General features: G+C 34.1%; 3 protein-coding genes across 3 annotated transcripts in view; 2 read left to right on the top strand and 1 right to left on the bottom strand.

Annotated features, from left to right (window-relative positions):
* Positions 1–1278: 1278 nt before the first annotated feature.
* On the bottom strand, positions 1279–10463 carry uck2a (uridine-cytidine kinase 2a). Its single transcript, XM_056252396.1, has 7 exons — positions 10313–10463; positions 4738–4897; positions 4354–4450; positions 3580–3722; positions 3341–3438; positions 2729–2777; positions 1279–2070 (listed from the first exon to the last, which is right to left on the bottom strand). The coding sequence occupies exons 1-7, from the start codon at positions 10415–10417 to the stop codon at positions 1934–1936; spliced, it is 789 nt and encodes a 262-aa protein (XP_056108371.1). The 5' UTR covers positions 10418–10463; the 3' UTR covers positions 1279–1933.
* A 1697-nt stretch (positions 10464–12160) lies between these two features.
* tmco1 (transmembrane and coiled-coil domains 1) lies at positions 12161–14263 on the top strand. The gene is made up of 7 exons (XM_056252397.1): positions 12161–12341; positions 12489–12566; positions 12650–12709; positions 12889–12935; positions 13086–13153; positions 13310–13454; positions 13636–14263. The coding sequence occupies exons 1-7, from the start codon at positions 12272–12274 to the stop codon at positions 13732–13734; spliced, it is 567 nt and encodes a 188-aa protein (XP_056108372.1). The 5' UTR covers positions 12161–12271; the 3' UTR covers positions 13735–14263.
* Positions 14264–15280: 1017 nt separating this feature from the next.
* aldh9a1a.1 (aldehyde dehydrogenase 9 family, member A1a, tandem duplicate 1) overlaps positions 15281–20815 on the top strand; it is a 35297-nt gene continuing 29762 nt past the window's right edge. Inside the window, exon 1 of the mRNA XM_056252395.1 lies at positions 15281–15376. The gene's annotated coding sequence lies outside the window, so the exon portion shown is untranslated. The remainder of the gene's footprint in view (positions 15377–20815) is intronic.

Here is a 20815-nt window from a genome sequence, read left to right as displayed (position 1 = left end):
ATTTTGGCCCAGTTTTCAATTTTCAAATGCCTTTGACAACTAAATAAGTATTTAATTTGCAAATTTTTTTTTTTTTGCATCTAGCCCAGATATAAATGATGATTAAATGTAATAACCTGATGTTTAGATGACGTCAAAGAGAATCGATCATATTCAATAAAATAAATATTCACATTATTCAATAATGGATCATTTAGAATTTTCTACATACAATTGTAGATGAGTCACCCTGTATAATAGCAGCAATGTGAAAGAATAAATAAAATATAAAACGTTATTTTGAATAAGAACAGTACGCAGATAAATGATTAACCAATTTTAAGTGAAAGATTTCAAGATCAAAGGGAAGATATATGGGGTTTAAAGGTTGGATTGTTCAGGTTCACATCTCTGCATGATATCAGAGTGCCTTGAATTGGCTTTTTTGTAGCTCGAAAATAAAGAAAACCGAGCTACAGGGGGAAATATGTATTGCGTATAAATAGAATTAAACTGCTTAAATTGTGAACATGTATGCTGAAAAACACAAAGTTAACTCTTTGGTGAGTTTGTCAGTGGCATCATGGTGTAAATATTATGGGTAATCTGGTCATCTATGATGAAGTCACAACACAGTGGTTAGATTAGTTTAAAAACTGACCAAAAAAAAGAAAAAGAAAGAAAGAATAGAAAACAAGAGAAAAAGCATCGCAAAGGATAAAGAGACTGAGAATACCATTCAAGTAAGCATCTCCATTTGTATAAATGCTTCTCACAAGTCTAATTAAAGAGAATCATAAACTGAGTGTCAAATTGCAGTATTAGAGTCAAGGATACAGTGCATAGTATATGAACAAATCTCTTGACAAATAGATCGCTATTAATGCTAACACTCCAAAGCAACGCTGCACAATCAACCACTGGACATGGTTTTGAAGTACATGACCATTCTGAATGAGGATCAGTTGGCATCTCTGTAAATATTCTAGAGGTGCCAGGAGTCTGTGTGGCCACTGTATGTAACACTCAAAAGGGCTTCAATTGCAGTTCAGAACCAAGTATGATAAATGTACAATATATATGGACATAACAAGCCAATTTAGTCTTGCTTAGTTTTAGCCTGATTACTGCCCTTTATTTTAGAGTTGTGGGCTCTGATGTTTTCTTATATTAAATGTAGAATACAGTTCTTTCTCTTTCCTTTTAGGATAAAACTGAGTTTATGTTTTCATTTGTAGTAACTACACCCTGAGAGGCCTGTTGTGACCAAGCAACACTGCCTGAATTGTTCAAGTGCAATGGAGGAATAAATGTTTATCCTTCAGCAAGAAACACTGATCTTAGGGACATCATATCAATAATGCCAGAATACTAAAAACTTATTCCATTACTGACAACCAAGAACAAAAAAGGAATTTTAAAACATTGATTGTTTTTGGCCTCAAAAGGGTTTTCCAGGGATGCAAAAAAAACACAAAGGGTTCTTTAAATAAATTTACAAATGTAGTCCTTTCTGATAGAAAAAACGATTAACAAAGAAAATATTAATAATTTAAAAAAAATTATGTTCAATCCTTATTACCATGGAGTTATGAAATATTTAATTATTTGCATCCCCCCTTTTATTCAATAAAACTACTCTCAAAATGAAATGCTAAAATAAATAGTGAGGAAATATCCATTTTGACCTTTAACAATCACAGAACTAGAAGTTTATCTTTCTAACTCCTAAAACATCAAGTGTAGCCAGTCCAAAAAACAAAACAAAAAAACATAAAGGAGGAAATAGAATGAAATAAAAGGCAGTCTTTGAAATTCTTGAATTTGTGATTCTTTTTGTCTTATACAATGTTGGCTAATTAACAAAATGCACAAGCAATCCTTTTTTCTCTTGCATCCATCCTTCAAACATTCATTCTCTCCTGCATTCCCTGATGTCCTGGTATAGGGCTGGTCAATGTGGCCTGCTGCTGGACTCTGAGGGATGCCGTTTACGCGGTGTGTTGTGGCCGTTGAGGTATCCATTCAAGCGTTTGTTCAAGCCACCATTCAGAATATCCTGAATGTGCTGCACTATCAAATTTATGGCAACTAGAGAGAGAGAGAGAGAGAGAGAGAGAGAGAGAGAGAGAGAGAGAGAGAGAGAGAGAGAGAGAGAGAGAGAGAGAGAGAGAGAGAGAGAGAGAGAGAGAGAGAGAGAGAGAGAGAGAGAGAGAGAGAGAGAGAGAGAGAGAGGAGAGGGAGGGAGGGAGGGAGAGAGAGAGAGAGAGAGAGAGAGAGAGAGAGAGAGAGAGAGAGAGAGAGAGAGAGAGAGAGAGAGAGAGAGAGAGAGAGAGAGAGAAAGTTAAAGTGATGTAAGTGATTTAAAGTGATGTAAAACCACTTTACATGGTTTGTTTACAAGTCGCTGTGTATTAAAAAAAAATTATTTGCGTCATACAAATTTGTCATATACAGTATGTTGGGGTGTGTGTGTGTGTGTGTGTGTGTGTGTATATATATATATATATATATATATACACAAAAAAACATTTTCACTTGTTTCACATGTACTAGTCTAGTACATGTGAAACAAGTGATACAATTATTTTGTGTTTTGGAGTGCTGGCCTTGATAGGCACCCTCAAACATTCCTATTTTCAAAACAATATATGTATATGATAAACCGTTCCAAAACATTTCCATTTCCATCTCCTCTATTCCATGGTAAAATCTAATAGCACATTTGGACAAACATTCAAAATCTCACCCAGATTATCAGCTCCCCTTGGAATGATCACATCAGCATACTTTTTTGTCTGAGGGAGAGAAAAAAAATTGGACAACAAAAATTAAGAGAAGCCCTGAAAAGAAAAATTCTATATGATCAACAACAACAGTCCACTGGGAAAATATTTCACCACCTGTTTCCTCATTCTCACGAAATACATTCTCACGTAACCTGAAAGACTTATATTGGATCCATATATCAATGAAAAAAAATTGAGCTAAAAAAGATATACTCTATATAAATAAAAATTTATATTTAATTTCCATTTATATAAAAACAAAATAGAAGGACCATTTATAATATATTTGGTACAAAAAAAACCTATGTAAGGTTGTTTTGCAATTCATTGTATCATATCACAATATTACTGTTTTTACTGTATTTCTGATCCAATTTCTGTATTTCTCAGCCTGAGTGAGCACAAGAGACTTCTTTCAAAAACATGAAAAATATATGGCAGCGGTAATGGTAGCGTGCGTGTGTAAATTGATAAAGTAAACACCATTAATTAATAAATACATACATGCATAAATAAAAACTACTAATTCCAAATAGTAGGTCAGCATACATGGCAGAGAGTGTAAAACTTACTGGCAGACAGAACTCCTCGAAGGCAGGCTTAACAAATGTTATGTATTGACTTAGCACTTGCTCTAGGTCACGGCCTCTCTCACTGATGTCTCTCAGGACTATGTGCAGAGGGGAATGAGATGAGAAAGAGCGAGAATTGAAAAATGGGAATCAAATTGCACAGAAACACATAGCCCTATCACTACCACATTATGAATGTTTTTTTGAGATCCATTGATCTTGATGAAACCCACACACACCTCTGCGTGACAGGCGTGTATCTGCATCCGTATCCACAAACAGCTTCATCTGAAACAGATCTCGGATTTCTTGCGAATAAAACATAAGAATGCCTTCAAATAAAACCACGTCTGCTGGATAAACAGCAACCGTCTCTTCTTTCCTGCATATGTGTAAGGAAAACAATCTGTTTGTTCAGGTATTTCCTGCATCCTGAAACATTTTTATGTAACATCAAGATAAGGCCTGTTTCACATTGCACTCAAGTAGTGTAAGCCAAGAAACAGCAGTTACAATTAGTATTGAAACTGCTACTTTCCTGGAACCACTCAATATGCGCACCAAAATAAACACATGCTTCTTACACATTGCTTTCATGTGTGGTTCTCACATAGATACAAACATATCCACACATAAAAACAATACAATACAATGATAATAGGTTAAAGGGTTAGTTCACCCAAAAATGAAAATTCTGCCATCATTTACTCACCCTCATGTCATTCCAGACCTGTATGACTTTGGTTAATCTTCAAAACACAAATTATAACATTTTTAATGAAACCTAGGAGGTTTAACCTAGTAAACTTAGAAGATGCAAAAAGGTCATAAAAGAGTCGTGGAACAAATACGAATCAAACGGTTTAATCCAAGTCAAGATTTAATTTAGGCTTTTTGTGTTTCGAAGATTAACCAAAGGGTTTGTAGTAATGATGAATTTACTCAGAAATATTATTTTTGAGTGAACTATCCCTTTAAGCTATCTAAACTGTTCAAATGTGGTCTGAACTGACCTTGAATGGGTAACAAAGTCGTAGACTGGAATTTGGACCGTTCTTCCCTCCATGATATCACACAGGGTTTTGACTATCAACTCATTATCAAACGCATCTGTGAGATGGAGTAAAAGAGGGTCAGTGAGACAACACAGAATTTGTTCTAAGGTTTCCTGATCCACAGGACGTGGGAAATCGAGAACAAGCAAAAAGGTGATAAACCACTTGCGCAGCTGCAGAATGAGTGTGTTTGAGGGTGGCTGAGTCAGGCAGACAGTCACTCACACACTCTCTCACAATACAAAAAGCAAACATAAAGAACCATACATTTGTAAATAATAATTTGAAATAATATAAACTAAAATTATATCAATGTAACATGAGCTTTTCAAGCTCTTTTACCTGGGTGGTCAAAGTTAAATTGTCCTTTTAGAGCCTTGGCCTTTTGTTCGGGGGTCAGTACCCTGTAGAAACTGTCCTGACTGAGGATGGCCACCTGCCTCTGGTGATGGTCGATCTTATTCTGGCCAAGGAGCTCCATAATCTTCCCACAAACTGATGACTAAAAAAAAAATAAGAAAGGATTGTAGTTCAGCACAGTTCAGTTAGTAATCTTCATTAAAACTGAAATTCTTACAAAATGGCCAAAAATTAAAGGTTAAGTGTGTAATTCCTGTGGGTGGCCACTAAACTTGGTTAAGGAACTGATAATGGTTTTGTATTCAGATCTAAATAATAATATTAATAATAATACAAGATATTGATTATTTTCATGGTGTTCAGTTCCATTCAGGGGCACATTGTTTTTTTTTTAACAGTTCTGACACCTCGTCCTCAGACTTTGAGCAATTTAATTTGCATTAAATCAGTTGGATTAATCTGACTCACTCACTGAACCGCACATCATTAATTTCATCATGACAAAACATGAATGAGAACTAAGAACTGATACAGTGTTACATTGAACAGTATTAAGTCACCATGAAATAAAAAATGATTCTTATTTTTATGGAACATTGCAGTATTATAATAATGATTTATCGAAGCACATCATAATTTCTTTTTAAAAACATGTGCCCATAATCAAGTCAAGTCATCTTCATTTATATAGCGCTTTTAACAATGGAGATTGTTTCAAAGCAGCTTTACAGAGATAAACATACAATTTACGGTAACAGAGATTGTTTTGGCTTTATAGCGATTTTGAATAATGTTATTTCGGCTAAAGTTGGTTTTGATTGATTCACTTCCAGCAAAATTATCATTTGTTATTACATTAGGGGCCACTAAGACGACGGCGTTCTCTCTAAACAGACTTTAAACGCAAACCTGTGACCGGATGGCGTTCACATAATCTAAATAACTTCCCCTCTCCCTTCTATGGTGACGTGTTTACTGGCTCGAGGGCGGGACAACCTGTCACTCACATGAGATCACAGCAATGACAAATCACAACAATCATATCAATTTGTGATGGATAAAATTAAGTCCCACCCTACATTTTTTCTTGTTCTAGAGAAGTTTCACTCGGATTTACATAAAAATAGGGAAGCAAAGACTATCGCAATTTCTATTTCATGCGACTTTAAGGCTAATTAAACATTCAAAGTATGAGTATTGTTAGTGACATTTTGACACAAAACAATGACATACATTAAATATAAATATCACAAAAAAATCTTTCAGTCATTACTTTCAAAAGCAAAAATCACACCACCCACATTCAAGGCATAAACACAGGACTGTATTTCTTCAATCTGTTTTATCTTTTTAATAGGCATGTATATTATTATATTAACAGAGCAAGGACTATAACCTACCAACACATACACACAGACAAACAGGTGACACACCATGTACAAAAAAAATACCACACAAACCATGATCAGTTACGAAAACACACAGGTGTTTGTTCACATTGTCACAGAGATTTCAGCAGCACCTTGAAAATGTCTAGTACACTGACTATCTTCATAAAAACTGATCTATATCCCCAAGGCAGTCTACTAATAAAAACCATCATATGATATATTACATGATATGGAGGAAGGAGTCACACCCTGATGAGCCCAGCACAAAAGAGAGAGAAATAGCATTAAAATGTACAAGGTCTATGGTGTACCTTTTCAAATTGCTGACTTTATCATGATGAGAAGTATTAATACTCTAGCACATCCTCAATTCAGAAAGGGTACACACTATGCAAAAATGACTAAACTTAGACACAAAGTCATTTGATGTATGACATCAAATAAAAGCTACTATTATGAAAGACCAGAAAGTATAACTTAGTGATCGACCGATAATCAGTTTTGCTGATATTTTCCCGATATTTACAGGTAAGCATTTTTCCATTATCATGTATCGGTTTTGTTATATCGGATTCACCGATAATTCACCATTTTTATTTTTTGCACTCTTTCAATCCCTTTATTTACTAAGTGTGTTTTGTTATGTATGCAAAAAGGCAGTGAAATTACAGAAATTATAGCACAGAAAAAAAAAAAAAAAAAGTGTTAAGACAGTTTTGTTCAGTTCAGTGCTGTTATAACAGTCAAAAAAAGAAATAATATGTATCGGTTCTATATATCGTTTTTTGGGTACACAAATATTCAGTATTGGTAACAGTTAAAAAAGTCAATATAGGTCGATCTCTAGAACACTCAAAACCACATGCGATGAGTTCAGATCAGCAGATCATGTAAAGACACAACCACACGCCAATAAAGAGACAGGCCGCAGTGCAGGCATCTCCCACTGAATCCTTCGGAGTCTGATGAAACCCTGCTGTATCTAACCTATGAGTATGCGCTAAAATGTCTTGCAAAGCTATCCCTCACCAGCTGCAATGCTGCCTGCCAGTCCCTCAATCCATTTAAAGCATAATCTACAAACAGTTCAAGCTGTCCCAAGCCCTTTATAAGAAGCTACACACATATACACCAAGCATTTGTAAAACAAAAACAGACATCCTCTGCTTCAAGGCCTTCATGTCTTTCAAAACACAATGCATTTCTGACTTAAGAGTTACGGAAAGCACTGACTTTTGTCACTCGCACACAAAATTATCACAGCTCTGCTCAAACATTCATTGCATTAACTTTGTGTTGCATATAGTTTTGTGAGAATTTTACCTGCCTCACAATAACTTACAATCACCAAGAAAACAACTCTTCTTATATTTATAGCCAATTTCAACTTCAACATATTTAAGTGGTGCACTCTTATTTACACCATGTGCAATTCAAATGGACAAGCAGCATGTTGAACAATGCACAATAAAGCACTTACTGGTAACAAGGTTCCATTTGCTACCATTAGTTTTCCACTGTGTTTAAGTCTTGCAAAAAGAAGGGAAAAAAAGAGCTCAAACACTTCTTTGACATTTGATGGTACTGTCTGTGCCCAAAATCTATGAACCTCAAGCCAAAGTAGCTTCCAACCCAGTTCACATCCCTCTTTCAGTTACATATCTTCTCTTCTCTGATGGCTTGTTTAACGGTGTGAGGGCAGGATAACCTGTCACTCACAAGAGATCATCAGCAATAGCAAACCACAACAATCCATTGATCCAATCATGATGGTCAAAATTAAGTCCCACCCTACATTGTTTTCTTGTTCGAAAAGCCGTTTCACTTCTACGTCACAACAATAGGAAAGAAAAGACTATAGCAACTTCTGTTTCATGCAGACTTTAATTCCCAAGCATTTTTGTGTACCTAACAAGCTAAGCTGCAGTTTAGAAATGTAATGCGAATGCTACCTAAAGTGCACCTATAGTGGGTTGTATGATGTATGCTCTCAATGCAAAGAAATGGCTGCATTAAACAGAACTTGACAGAAGCTTTCTAGAGCAGATCCAGGATGTAAACAAACTGGTGTCCTAAAACAGCACACTGAGAGGAGAGCATAACATATTAGCAGCACTGGGCAAAACATTAAGGGTCTACATGGCCAAAGGAATGATAACATACTGCTTGAGGGAGTCTATACAGTCAAAGCATTTTCACTGAGAAAATAGACTACACGTTCTCCAGCAGTGTGGTAGAGAGAAACCTGCACACCTGACAGCTGGGAGATATAGCAGTCACAACATAAGCAAACAAGATAAGCTAACGGAAGAAAGGAACAGACAAGTTATGTACAGAGACCATTTAAATTATGACTAAACAGAGTGGTCATTAAATACACTGTAATAAATGGTGACTTAAACTTCATTACCGTTGGTCTTTCCAGCAACTATGGCCAATAATAACATAAAAACTGTTACCCACACATTCACAACAAAATCTTGCACACAAACATAACACTAAAGTCTAGATTTTGACATGCTACCAAGTCATAATAAATTGAAATTATGAAATAATAATGACATAAATCTAAATTATGAAAGAAGTCAAAATTGTGACATTAAGAAGTAGAATGAAATACTAAGTCATAATTATAAAATAAGAAGTAGAAATTGGCATACTTAGTCATAGTCAAGATAATTATGATTTAGCCTACAAAAGCATGTTTAAAAAAAAAAATTGGCTTCCATAGGTTACATAAAAGAAAAATACGACTAAAATACATAAAGCAATATGTATATAACTGATGTCATTCAAAAATTAAATTACATCAGTTACTTGCAGTGGTGTTCTCGATCTCTCCTCTCTCTCTCTCTCTCTCTCTCTCTCTCTCTCTCTCTCAACAATCCTCTCTCTCTCTCAACAATCTATCTCTCTCTCTCTCTCTCTCTCTCTCTCTCTCTCTCTGTGTGTGTGTTTTTGTGGTATGGCATTGTAACTTTAACCATTTTATTGTAGCATTTTACTTTAACTTTACAGTTATACTATTTATTCCCTACACACACACACACAAAAAAAACACTACGGGAAAATATGATCTATAAATATTTAAAATGACAACTAAAACAAATCGAAAACAAACACTTCTTCATTGGAGCAGCTGTCTTGACGTATCACTGCGTACGCACGCACGCCGCCTTTACGCACGTAAATGAGGTAAGATGTGACACATTCGCTGTGCCGCTGACCCCAATAACGTTAACTAACAAAAGCTCCGCGATTATTCTTCTTTATCGTCCACATTCAGGAGTTATTTGTGTTTAACGCTAATTACACATATATAACCTGTTATCTCATTCTCTGATATCACACACACCATTAGCCCATGAAACAAAGACCGTTCTTTGTGCTTGTAGGCTATAACTGTTATCCTAGCGGACAATGCTTCATTCATTCACATATAATAACTATAACCGCAAAGTTAGACTTTCCTCACACCACGTTGTAAAGTAAAACTGTAATTAGGGTGTTCGCCAGCGGATGGGATTTTACTGAATCTGATGGAATGTCAGAGCGATTGTGGTGATTTACCCGGCGCAAGTTTCATGCTGTTTTCTAACAACAAAGACAGACGTGGTATTTTGCTTCGATAGCCTACAACGCCTGATCCACGACAATCCTGTTACTTTTCGCAAATTAATTAAACTGGCTCTTGAGCACTTCAAAAGAAAATAATAGTAACGATTATGCTTATTAATAAGTTGGTATACGTCCACCATCGCCATGGTGTTTGTATGGCGATGGTGTGTGGGAGCTGTCTATTGGGAAATTACCAACATCTTGTTTTTAAGGGATATATATATAAACTATTCAATATATTCTCACTGAACGTGTATTTCAGTTTTAAAATAGCCTACTAGGCTACCATAATGTATTAGTTTTTCCTTTCGTCTAAATACGTAAAGTTGATTTAAAAAAAATAAAAATAAGATCACTTAAATGCTAAAAGTCTACATGCCCGTTTTTGCATCGGACCTGTCAAACCATCTCGGGGAATAAAATACATTTTCACACTGGTGATACCGTGACAATGAGCCACGCGGTCAGTGTGCGCTCATCTCATCTCTGTGACAAACACAAAATCAAACGATAACTAATATTCATGTAAGGTAAAGCAGAATGCCAACCTTGCCGCTGGCAGTGCCGCCGGCTACCCCGATGAGGAAAGGTTGTCTGACAACATGCTCATTTTCGGCTTGGTTGTCCAACTTGCTGTCGCTGTCTCCTGCCATGCTGTCAGTGCGCGCTGAGAGCCTGAGACTCTGGGCTGCTTTTACCACGGCAAGCAGCGGCTCCTCCTCCTCCTCCCCTTCTTTTCAATTGTGTCTATCCTTTTCCTTTGCCCTTTGTGTGTGCAATTACATTTGTTAGTTGGAATTCTTAGATATCCAGATAGTAAGAAAGTATGAAAAGTTTGAAAACATCAGCATTCAATTCTAATAGTGTGTGTGTATAGATAGATATTATATTATATTTTATTTAGATTAGATAGATATTATATTATATTATTAAATATATTATGGGGCAAGTTGTCAGAATGGAACCTGCCAGCTAAATTTAAGCAGACAAAAACAAGTATGAAACACAAAACAATTAATGAAAAAGTACAATCTGTACTGTATTTGTGGACTATCCACAAATATCTGGCAGTACCTTGTGTCTTTCAAATCATCCCTTATCAGTCTCAGTCATGTACTAATCCATTTTCAATAATAACATTTGACTGAAATGTTTTTTTTTTAAAGGAAAGCTAAATGAAATCATTTTAGAGGTTTAGAAATTATGTTTGAAATGTTTTTTAATCAAATCTTTAAACCTTTTAACAATCGCAGTACACTAGAGTCCTGCCGACTTTATATTTTTGTACTTATATGAGAGAGTGAATTGTTAATAATATAACTCAATGTAACAATGCACATTAAGAAAAAATGAGGTATAATATGAATAAAGTGTCATCACATTACAAAAACAATTAAACGAGAGCACAGGCTCACAACTGCCATATTTGTTTCAATGTGGATATATAACTTACAATGTAACAGTAGCCTAAATGGTTAAAAAAAGATTTAATCAAAGAATCAGAATCAGAATGAGCTTTATTGCAAAATATGTTTGCACACACAAGGGATTTGTTTTGGTGACAGAAGAAGCTTCCAGTACAAAGACAACAATACACCGATATAGTAAAATAAAAAATAAAGATTTATGTAAATAAGACACATATGTATAAACATAATAGACCAATTTGTATGTACAGGTGTGCTATATACAAATAGAATTAGCAGGGAATGGAATAAGAAGAGGTAGGGTATTGCCAAATAAATATAAGTGATATTGCACATTATCATTGCATAGTGGGGAGAACATTAACTGTTTATTGTCTGAAAGAAGAAACTTTTTTTTTCTTGTGCTTGCATGGCTGTTCTGATGCTCTGTAGCCAGATGATAAAAGTTTAAAGAGAAGGTGGCTTGGATGTGAGGGATCCAAAGTGGATTTTCTGAGCCCCCTTTTCTCACTCTGGATGTAGGCTATACAGTTCTTGGAGGGGAGCACCAATAATCTGCTCAGCAGTCCGAATCATCCCAGTCTTCTGATGTCTGATTCTGCAGAGGACAGACTCATTGACTGCTGAGAAGAACTGCATCAGCAGCTCCTGTGACAGGTTGAACTTCCTCAGCTGGCGAAGGAAGTAGTCTCTGCTGGGCCTTTTTCACCATGGCATGGATTGTCCATGGATTGTCCCACTTCAGGTCCTGAGAGATGGTGTCGCCCAGGAGCCATAGGGCTGTTCATGATAGTTACTGGGGGGAGTGCTTGGGGGTTTCTCCTAAAGCTCACTATCATCATTATCATCATCAGAATTGTCATTCTGTCCCGTGCATGCCGGCTGATATTGCCGGGTCACTGCCACTAGTGGGAGATGTGGTGTCATGAGTTCATAGCTCAAACACATTCAGCACCCACGAGGAAGCCGGGCGCACATTGATGACATCACCACAGTAATGCTGACGCTGCTACAGTAGAGGTTATCGCCCAACCAAAGTATTAACTAGTATTATTATCGTTTCCTAATCGTTTTTCCAAAATGAGCACAATGTTTGCAGATACTATTCTAATCGTGTTCATATCTATTTGCACAGCATTATTAGCGGAAGGTATGTAAATGCTATCTTGAAATTCAGGTTTACATGTCTGAAAACGTATCGAGTGTCTAGGAAAATGTCCTAAGCTCAGCAAATACAGGACAAATGCTTTAGCTCAAATAGTGCTGGATAACCGTTTGCTTTGCTCTGTTTCTACAGGAATAACATGGGTTCTGGTGTACCGCACAGACAAATACAAGAGATTAAAGGCTGAGGTTGAAAAACAAAGTAAAAAACGTAAGTTGTATGAATGAATTATGTGTCCTTTGCATTAATTTAATCCAAGTGACCATTGTTTAAAATTGTGCAATATGTTTTAGTGGAGAAAAAGAAGGAGACAATTACAGAATCAGCTGGGCGTCAACAGAAGAAAAAAATTGGTAAGATAGTTAAAATTATTATTACAATTATAAAACTAATTTGTAAAGCTATTATTATTATAAGTAAAATAGTAAATAATAATAGTTATTGTTATTAACAAAGTACAAATTCAATTATTATAATGCAACATGGCTATTGGTCCTCAATGAAACATAAATGACTATAATGTCTTCAACAGAGAGACAAGAGGAGAAACTGAAGAACAATAACAGAGACTTGTCTATGGTATTCTAATATTTCTATTCCAATTCTCAAATTTATATCATATTTCTTATGTTGTGTTATTTTTTATTAATTCCCATAGTGAATGTGATCTGTTTAACAAGTTTTTTTTTTTTATTTAATGGCATTGTATTAAAGATATTTTAATTGCAGGTCCGGATGAAATCGATGTTTGCCATTGGCTTTTGCTTCACTGCTTTGATGGGCATGTTCAATTCCATGTAGGTAGACTCATTCGTTGCATTATCAGAGGCGCTTTGTTATAAATGTTCAATAATATCTTAGGCTAATAGTAGTTTGATTTGCTAAAGTTACCTGAAATGGCCAGCTACTTAATTTATGTGCTTTTAAACACCGTTTTTTTTCTTCAATTCCAGCTTTGATGGTCGTGTTGTGGCCAAACTTCCATTTGTCCCATTGTCGTATATCCAAGGTCTCTCACACCGTAACCTCCTTGGTGAAGATTACACCGACTGTTCCTTCATCTTCCTCTACATCCTGTGCACCATGTCGATTCGACAGGTAATGTTTATCTATTGTTTATATATTATTTCTTCAGTGTTTCTGTGAGTGAATGGGGCAAAATCCAAGTTGTAAAAATGTAATAGCAGTTTTGAGGGAAGAGTTTCAACTTTGACACTGTTCAGTTCAGTTGTTTGTTTTATGTAATGCATGCCCTAACTTTTACCAATTTTAATTTCAGAACATCCAGAAGATGTTGGGTCTCGCCCCCTCCCGTGCCGCCACCAAACAGGCTGGAGGATTTTTAGGACCTCCTCCACAAGCTGCCAAGTTTTCATAAACTTTTGTAGTGAGGTACCAAAAAAAAAAGAGACACTCAGCTGTACATTGTGTGAGCAACACTCAGTGTGAGAGTATGACAGCCAGGTTGTGCAGCTACCGATACCTGTGATGACCACAGAAGTCATGTACATTTGTGTTGTTGTTTTTTTTCAGGTAAATTTATAACGTATGTACCCCCAATTCTAACAGAAAATGCTTGAGCAAAGGTAGTTCTGAATGTAAATTTAGTCTTAAGAATTTCTTTAAACCTTTTTGTTGCTCAGAAGGCTAAAAATATTCTTTGTTGAAACTAATATTATTTTATGATTAATTACAAGCAATATTAATTCATAACATTCATAATGAAAATTTGAGAGAATAGTTTCACCCGTGGATTCTGTTTATCAATTTTTAATTGTCTGTTAACGTTTAAGTTAAAGGATTTTTGTGAGTTTAGATCTTGTGCATTTGTTCTTCTGTATTTTGTTTATGTCATTATTTAATGTTCAAATTACATTTGTGCAAAAATAAAATTGACTAAGCAAAGAGCTTCACAGTTTTCCTTTAAAAAAAAAATTGTATGGAAAATAAGGCACAGGCCCAAGTTGTCGTTTTGCAATTCGGAGTAAAGTTTTAGCCTTCTGTAATTATGCTGCAGTTTTCCCCACAGAATACATTTTTTTTTACTGTGAGTTACTGTTTCTTTTTATAATGTAGTCACAGATTGTTAATGTAGCTTTAATAATATCTGGATGGTGGATTGTTGTTTAGGCAGGTATGAAGATTGCATACATTTTACAGATGGTTGCAAAATGGACATTCAAGGTTTCATCAAAGACAAAGGTTTTCAGCAAAGACTAAAAGAACCAGACAGGTCCTCAGCACAGACCCTATGGCCAGCTTCGGCTCCATGCGCGCGTGATGAAGCCGATCTTTAAACAAAAGGACCTGGATGAATATTTGATTTCTGACTTGTGATGCTGTCTGAATCATAATCACCACAGTGTTTGTTCGTTGGCCAGAGAACTGGCCCCCAGACCGAACCTGGTTTCTCCCAAAGTTTTTTCTGAATTCTGTCACTTGATGGAGTTTGGGTTCCTTGCCACTGTTGCCTCTGGCTTGCTTAGTTGGGGACACTTAATATTCAAAAAATATTATTGATTTGACTGTACTGACACTTGTGTGAAAACTGAACTGAGCTGACACATTATTATTATTTTCGCAGAACTGCTTTACAGGTTAAATGAACTAATTTAATAATTGATGAACTTTACAAAAGAACAGAATCAACACTTGAACAGCCAAAATGCAGATACAATGTGCTGACAAGTACATGTGAGAGAGAAAGCAAGACCGAAGAACAGCAGAGTTGCAGTGTATTCAATTTGAAGATGCATATCTGAATGTTTTGCGCAATTCTTGCCCTCTGGAACTTTGGCCAAAATATGTTGAAAGTAACCATAAAAATGTGGTCCAAAGGCGGTGCTTAAGGTAACATGCATATTTCATCCCACCCACCCCATTTAAGCAAGCAAATCACGGGGTCAGTTTGAGCAACCAAGTCGAAAACAATTGTAGAGACCTCCTCTTTTCGCCCCACAACCATAGAAGGCGAACGATCTACTTGTATTTTGTGCAGTAAACAGGTTGTTTTTGAAAAGGTAAGGAACTTGACCTTGAAACGAATTTTTAAGTGCGTCGTATGCAGTTCTTTTAAAATACTGTTGTTTTCATAGAATTAATGCATGTATTATAAATAATAATGCATCTAGATAAATTTGTGCTGCATTCTTATTCACGAATCGGTCTTACCCTTTCAATGACCTGTACAATTGGCGTTTCCCCGTTGTGGACCTGGCAGTTGGTGACTGCGGTCACGCCATCTGTGCTTCAGAAAAGCACGGTCACGCCATCTACGCTTAAAAATATATTGCGCGTCTACACGAGGTTGCGTGGTAGGTGTATGCGGTGGCTGTCGGCTGACTTTTGAAAAAATATTCATAATAAAATAAATAAAATCAAATTGTTTTTAGCAAACTCCACCAGATTCTTGTTCTACATATCACAGACTACGACTGTGGTGATTTTCATGTTGATCTACTGTTTTATTATTTAATAATTGTCTGTCAAAGTCCCGTACTGTATACCTTGTTATACAGCAATATTTGATAAATTCATAAAAAAATCAAATCAAATTGTTTTCTGCCAATTCCACCAGATTATTGTTCTTCATCTCATTGACTACCACTGTGGTGATTTTCATGTTGTTCTACTGTTTTATTATTTAATAATTGTCTGTCAAAGTCCTATACTGTATACCTTGTTATAAAGCAATATTTAATAAATTCATAACAATTTTAAATCAAATTGTTTTCTGCAAATTCCACCAGATTATTGTTCTACATCTCACTGACTACCACTGTGGTGATTTTCATGTTGATCTACTGTTTTATTATTTAATAATTAACTGCCAAAGTCCTATACTGTATACCTTGTTATACAGCAATATTTCATAAGATCTTAAAAATGTTCAATCAAATTGTTTTCTGCCAATTCCACCAGATTATTGTTCTACATCTCACTTACTACCACTGTGGTGATTTTCATATTGATCTACTGTTTTATTCTTTAATAATTGTCTGCCAAACTCATGAATATTTACATTGCTATACAGCAATATTTAATAAATGAATAAAAAATCGAAATCAAATTGTTTTCTGCAAATTCCACCAGATTATTGTTCTACATCTCACTTACTACCACTGTGGTGATTTTCATATTGATCTACTGTTTTATTAGTTAATAATTAACTGTCAAAGTCCTATACTTTATACCTTGTTATACAGCAATATTTAATAAATTCATAAAATGTTTAAATCAAATTGTTTTCTGCAAATTCCACCAGATTATTGTTCTACATCTCACTGACTACCACTGTGGTGATTTTCATGTTGATCTACTGTTTATTATTTAATAATTGCCTGTCAAAGTCCTATACTGTATACCTTGTTATACAGCAATATTTCATAAATTCATAAAAAAAATAAAAAAAAATAGTTTTCTGCCATTTCCACCAGATTATTGTTCTACATCTCACTGTCTACCACTGTGGTGATTTTCATGTTGTTTTACTGTTTTATTATTTAATAATTACCTGCCAAAATCCTATACTGTATACCTTGTTATACAGCAATATTTAATAAATTCATAAAAAATGCTAATCAAATTGTTTTCTGCAAACTCCACCAGATTATTGTTCTACATCTCACTGTCTACCACTGTGGTGATTTTCATGTTGTTTTACTGTTTTATTCTTTAATAATTGTCAGCCAAACTCATGAATATTTACATTGCTATACAGCAATATTTAATAAATGAATAAAAAATCGAAATCAAATTGTTTTCTGCAAATTCCACCAGATTATTGTTCTACATCTCACTGACTACCACTGTGGTGATTTTCATGTTGATCTACTGTTTTATTATTTAATAATTGCCTGTCAAAGTCCTATACTGTATACCTTGTTATACAGCAATATTTGATAAATTCATAAATAAAAAAAAAAATTGTTTTCTGCCATTTCCACCAGATTATTGTTCTACATCTCACTGTCTACCACTGTGGTGATTTTCATGTTGATCTACTGTTTATTATTTAATAATTGCCTGTCAAAGTCCTATACTGTATACCTTGTTATAAAGCAATATTTAATAAATTCATAAAAATTTTAAATCAAATTGTTTTCTGCAAATTCCACCAGATTATTGTTCTACATCTCACTGACTACCACTGTGGTGATTTTCATGTTGATCTACTGTTTTATTATTTAATAATTACCTGCCAAAATCCTATACTGTATACCTTGTTATACAGCAATATTTCATAAATTCATAAACATTTGAAATCAAATTGTTTTCTGCAAATTCCACCAGATTATTGTTCTACATCTCACTGTCTACCACTGTGGTGATTTTCATGTTGTTTTACTGTTTTATTCTTTAATAATTGTCAGCCAAACTCATGAATATTTACATTGCTATACAGCAATATTTAATAAATGAATAAAAAATCGAAATCAAATTGTTTTCTGCAAATTCCACCAGATTATTGTTCTACATCTCACTGACTACCACTGTGGTGATTTTCATGTTGATCTACTGTTTATTATTTAATAATTGCCTGTCAAAGTCCCATACTGTATACCTTGTTATACAGCAATATTTCATAAATTCATAAAAAAAGAAAAAAGAAAAATTAGTTTTCTGCCATTTCCACCAGATTATTGTTCTACATCTCACTGTCTACCACTGTGGTGATTTTCATGTTGTTTTACTGTTTTATTATTTAATAATTAACTGCCAAAGTCCTATACTGTATACCTTGTTATAAAGCAATATTTAATAAATTCATAGAAATTTTAAATTAAATTGTTTTCTGAAAATTCCACCAGATTATTGTTCTACGTCTCACTGTCTACCACTGTGGTGATTTTCATGTTGATCTACTGTTTTATTATTTAATAATTGCCTGTCAAAGTCCTATACTGCATACCTTGTTATACAGCAATATTTGATAAATTCATAAAAAAAAAAAAAAAATTGTTTTCTGCCATTTCCACCATATTATTGTTCTACATCTCACTGTCTACCACTGTGGTGATTTTCATGTTGTTTTACTGTTTTATTATTTAATAATTACCTGCCAAAATCCTATACTGTATACCTTGTTATACAGCAATATTTAATAAATTCATAAAAAATGCTAATCAAATTGTTTTCTGCAAACTCCACCAGATTATTGTTCTACATCTCACTGTCTACCACTGTGGTGATTTTCATGTTGTTTTACTGTTTTATTCTTTAATAATTGTCTGCCAAACACATGAATATTTACATTGCTATACAGCTATATTTTATAAATGAATAAAAAATCGAAATCAAATTGTTTTCTGCAAATTCCACCAGATTATTGTTCTTCATCTCACTGACTACCACTGTGGTTATTTTCATATTGATCTACTGTTTAATTATTTAATAATTAACTGTCAAAGTCCTGTACTGTATACCTTGTTATACAGCAATATTTAATAAATTCATAAAAAAATCAAATCAAATTGTTTTCTGCAAATTCCACCAGATTATTGTTCTACATCTCACTGTCTACCACTGTGGTGATTTTCATGTTGATCTACTGTTTTATTCTTTAATAGTTGTCTGTCAAAGTCCTGTACTGTATACCTTGTTATACAGCAATATTTAATAAATTCATAAACATTTGAAATCAAATTGTTTTCTGCAAATTCCACCAGATTATTGTTCTTCATCTTACTGACTACCACTGTGGTGATTTTCATGTTGATCTACTGTTTTATTATTTAATAATTGTCTGTCAAAGTCCTGTACTGTATACCTTGTTATACAGCAATATTTAATAAATTCATAAAAAATGCAAATCAAATTGTTTTCTGCAAACTCCACCAGATTATTGTTCTACATCTCACTGTCTACCACTGTGGTGATTTTCATGTTGTTTTACTGTTTTATTATTTAAAAATTAACTGCCAAATAATAATAATAAATAATTATTCATATCCCCAAAAACAAAGCATAAACATATAGATAGATGGGAAGTACAAAAAAGAAGGTATTTCATTTATATATTAAGAAATGTATTTAAGTTGGCTTGAGAAAGCCAAGCTACTGAAATCCTATTTAAACGTATTATTATTATAAATTACGTACTTATACTTTTTAATATGAATTTATCAAATATGCCTATATGTCAAGGTATACAGTATAGGACTTTGGCAGTTAATTATTAAATAATAAAACAGTAGATCAACATGAAAATCACCACAGTGGTAGTCAGTGAGATGTAGAACAATAATCTGGTGGAAATGGCAGAAAACAATTTTATTTAAACATTTTATGAATTTATGAAATATTGCTGTATAACAAGGTATACAGTATAGGACTTTGACAGCCAAATATTAAATAATAAAACAGTAGATCAACATGAAAATCACCAGAGTGGTAGTCAGTGAGATGAAGAACAATAATCTGGTGGAATTTGCAGAAAACAATTTGATTTAAAAATTTTATGAATTTATTAAATATTGCTTTATAACAAGGTATACAGTACAGGACTTTGACAGACAATTATTAAATAATAAAACAGTAGATCAACATGAAAATCACCAAAGTGGTAGTCAGTGAGATGTAGAACAATAATCTGGCGGAATTGGCAGAAAACAATTTGATTTGATTTTTTTATGAATTTATTAAATATTGCTTTATAACAAGGTATACAGTACAGGACTTTGACAGACAATTATTAAATAATAAAACAGTAGATCAACATGAAAATCACCACAGTGGTAGTCAGTGAGATGAAGAACAATTATCTGGTGGAATTTGCAGAAAACAATTTGATTTGCATTTTTTATGAATTTATTAAATATTGCTTTATAACAAGGTATACAGTACAGGACTTTGACAGACAATTATTAAATAATAAAACAGTAGATCAACATGAAAATCACCACAGTGGTAGACAGTGAGACGTAGAACAATTATCTGGTGGAATTTGCAGAAAACAATTTGATTTGCATTTTTTATGAATTTATTAAATATTGCTTTATAACAAGGTATACAGTATAGGACTCTGGCAGTTAATTATTAAATAATAAAACAGTAGATCAACATGAAAATCACCAAAGTGGTAGTCATTGGGATGTAGAACAATAATCTGGTGGAATTTGCAGAAAACAATTTGATTTAAAAATTGTATGAATTTATTAAATATTGCTTTATAACAAGGTATACAGTATATGACTTTGACAGACAATTATTAAAAAATAAAACAGTAGATCAACATGAAAATCACCACAGTGGTAGTAAGTGAGATGTAGAACAATAATCTGGTGGAATTTGCAGAAAACAATTTGATTTAAAATGTTTATGAATTTATGAAATATTGCTGTATAACAAGGTATACAGTATAGGACTTTGACAGACAATTATTAAAAAATAAAACAGTAGATCAACATGAAAATCACCACAGTGGTAGTCAGTGAGATGAAGAACAATAATCTGGTGGA

Source organism: Rhinichthys klamathensis, unplaced genomic scaffold (assembly GCF_029890125.1).
Source record: "Rhinichthys klamathensis goyatoka isolate OS25496 unplaced genomic scaffold, OSU_Roscu_1.1 h1tg000094l_1, whole genome shotgun sequence".
NCBI classification, from domain to species: domain Eukaryota; kingdom Metazoa; phylum Chordata; class Actinopteri; order Cypriniformes; family Leuciscidae; genus Rhinichthys; species Rhinichthys klamathensis.
This window is presented reverse-complemented; position numbering and strand designations above follow the sequence as displayed.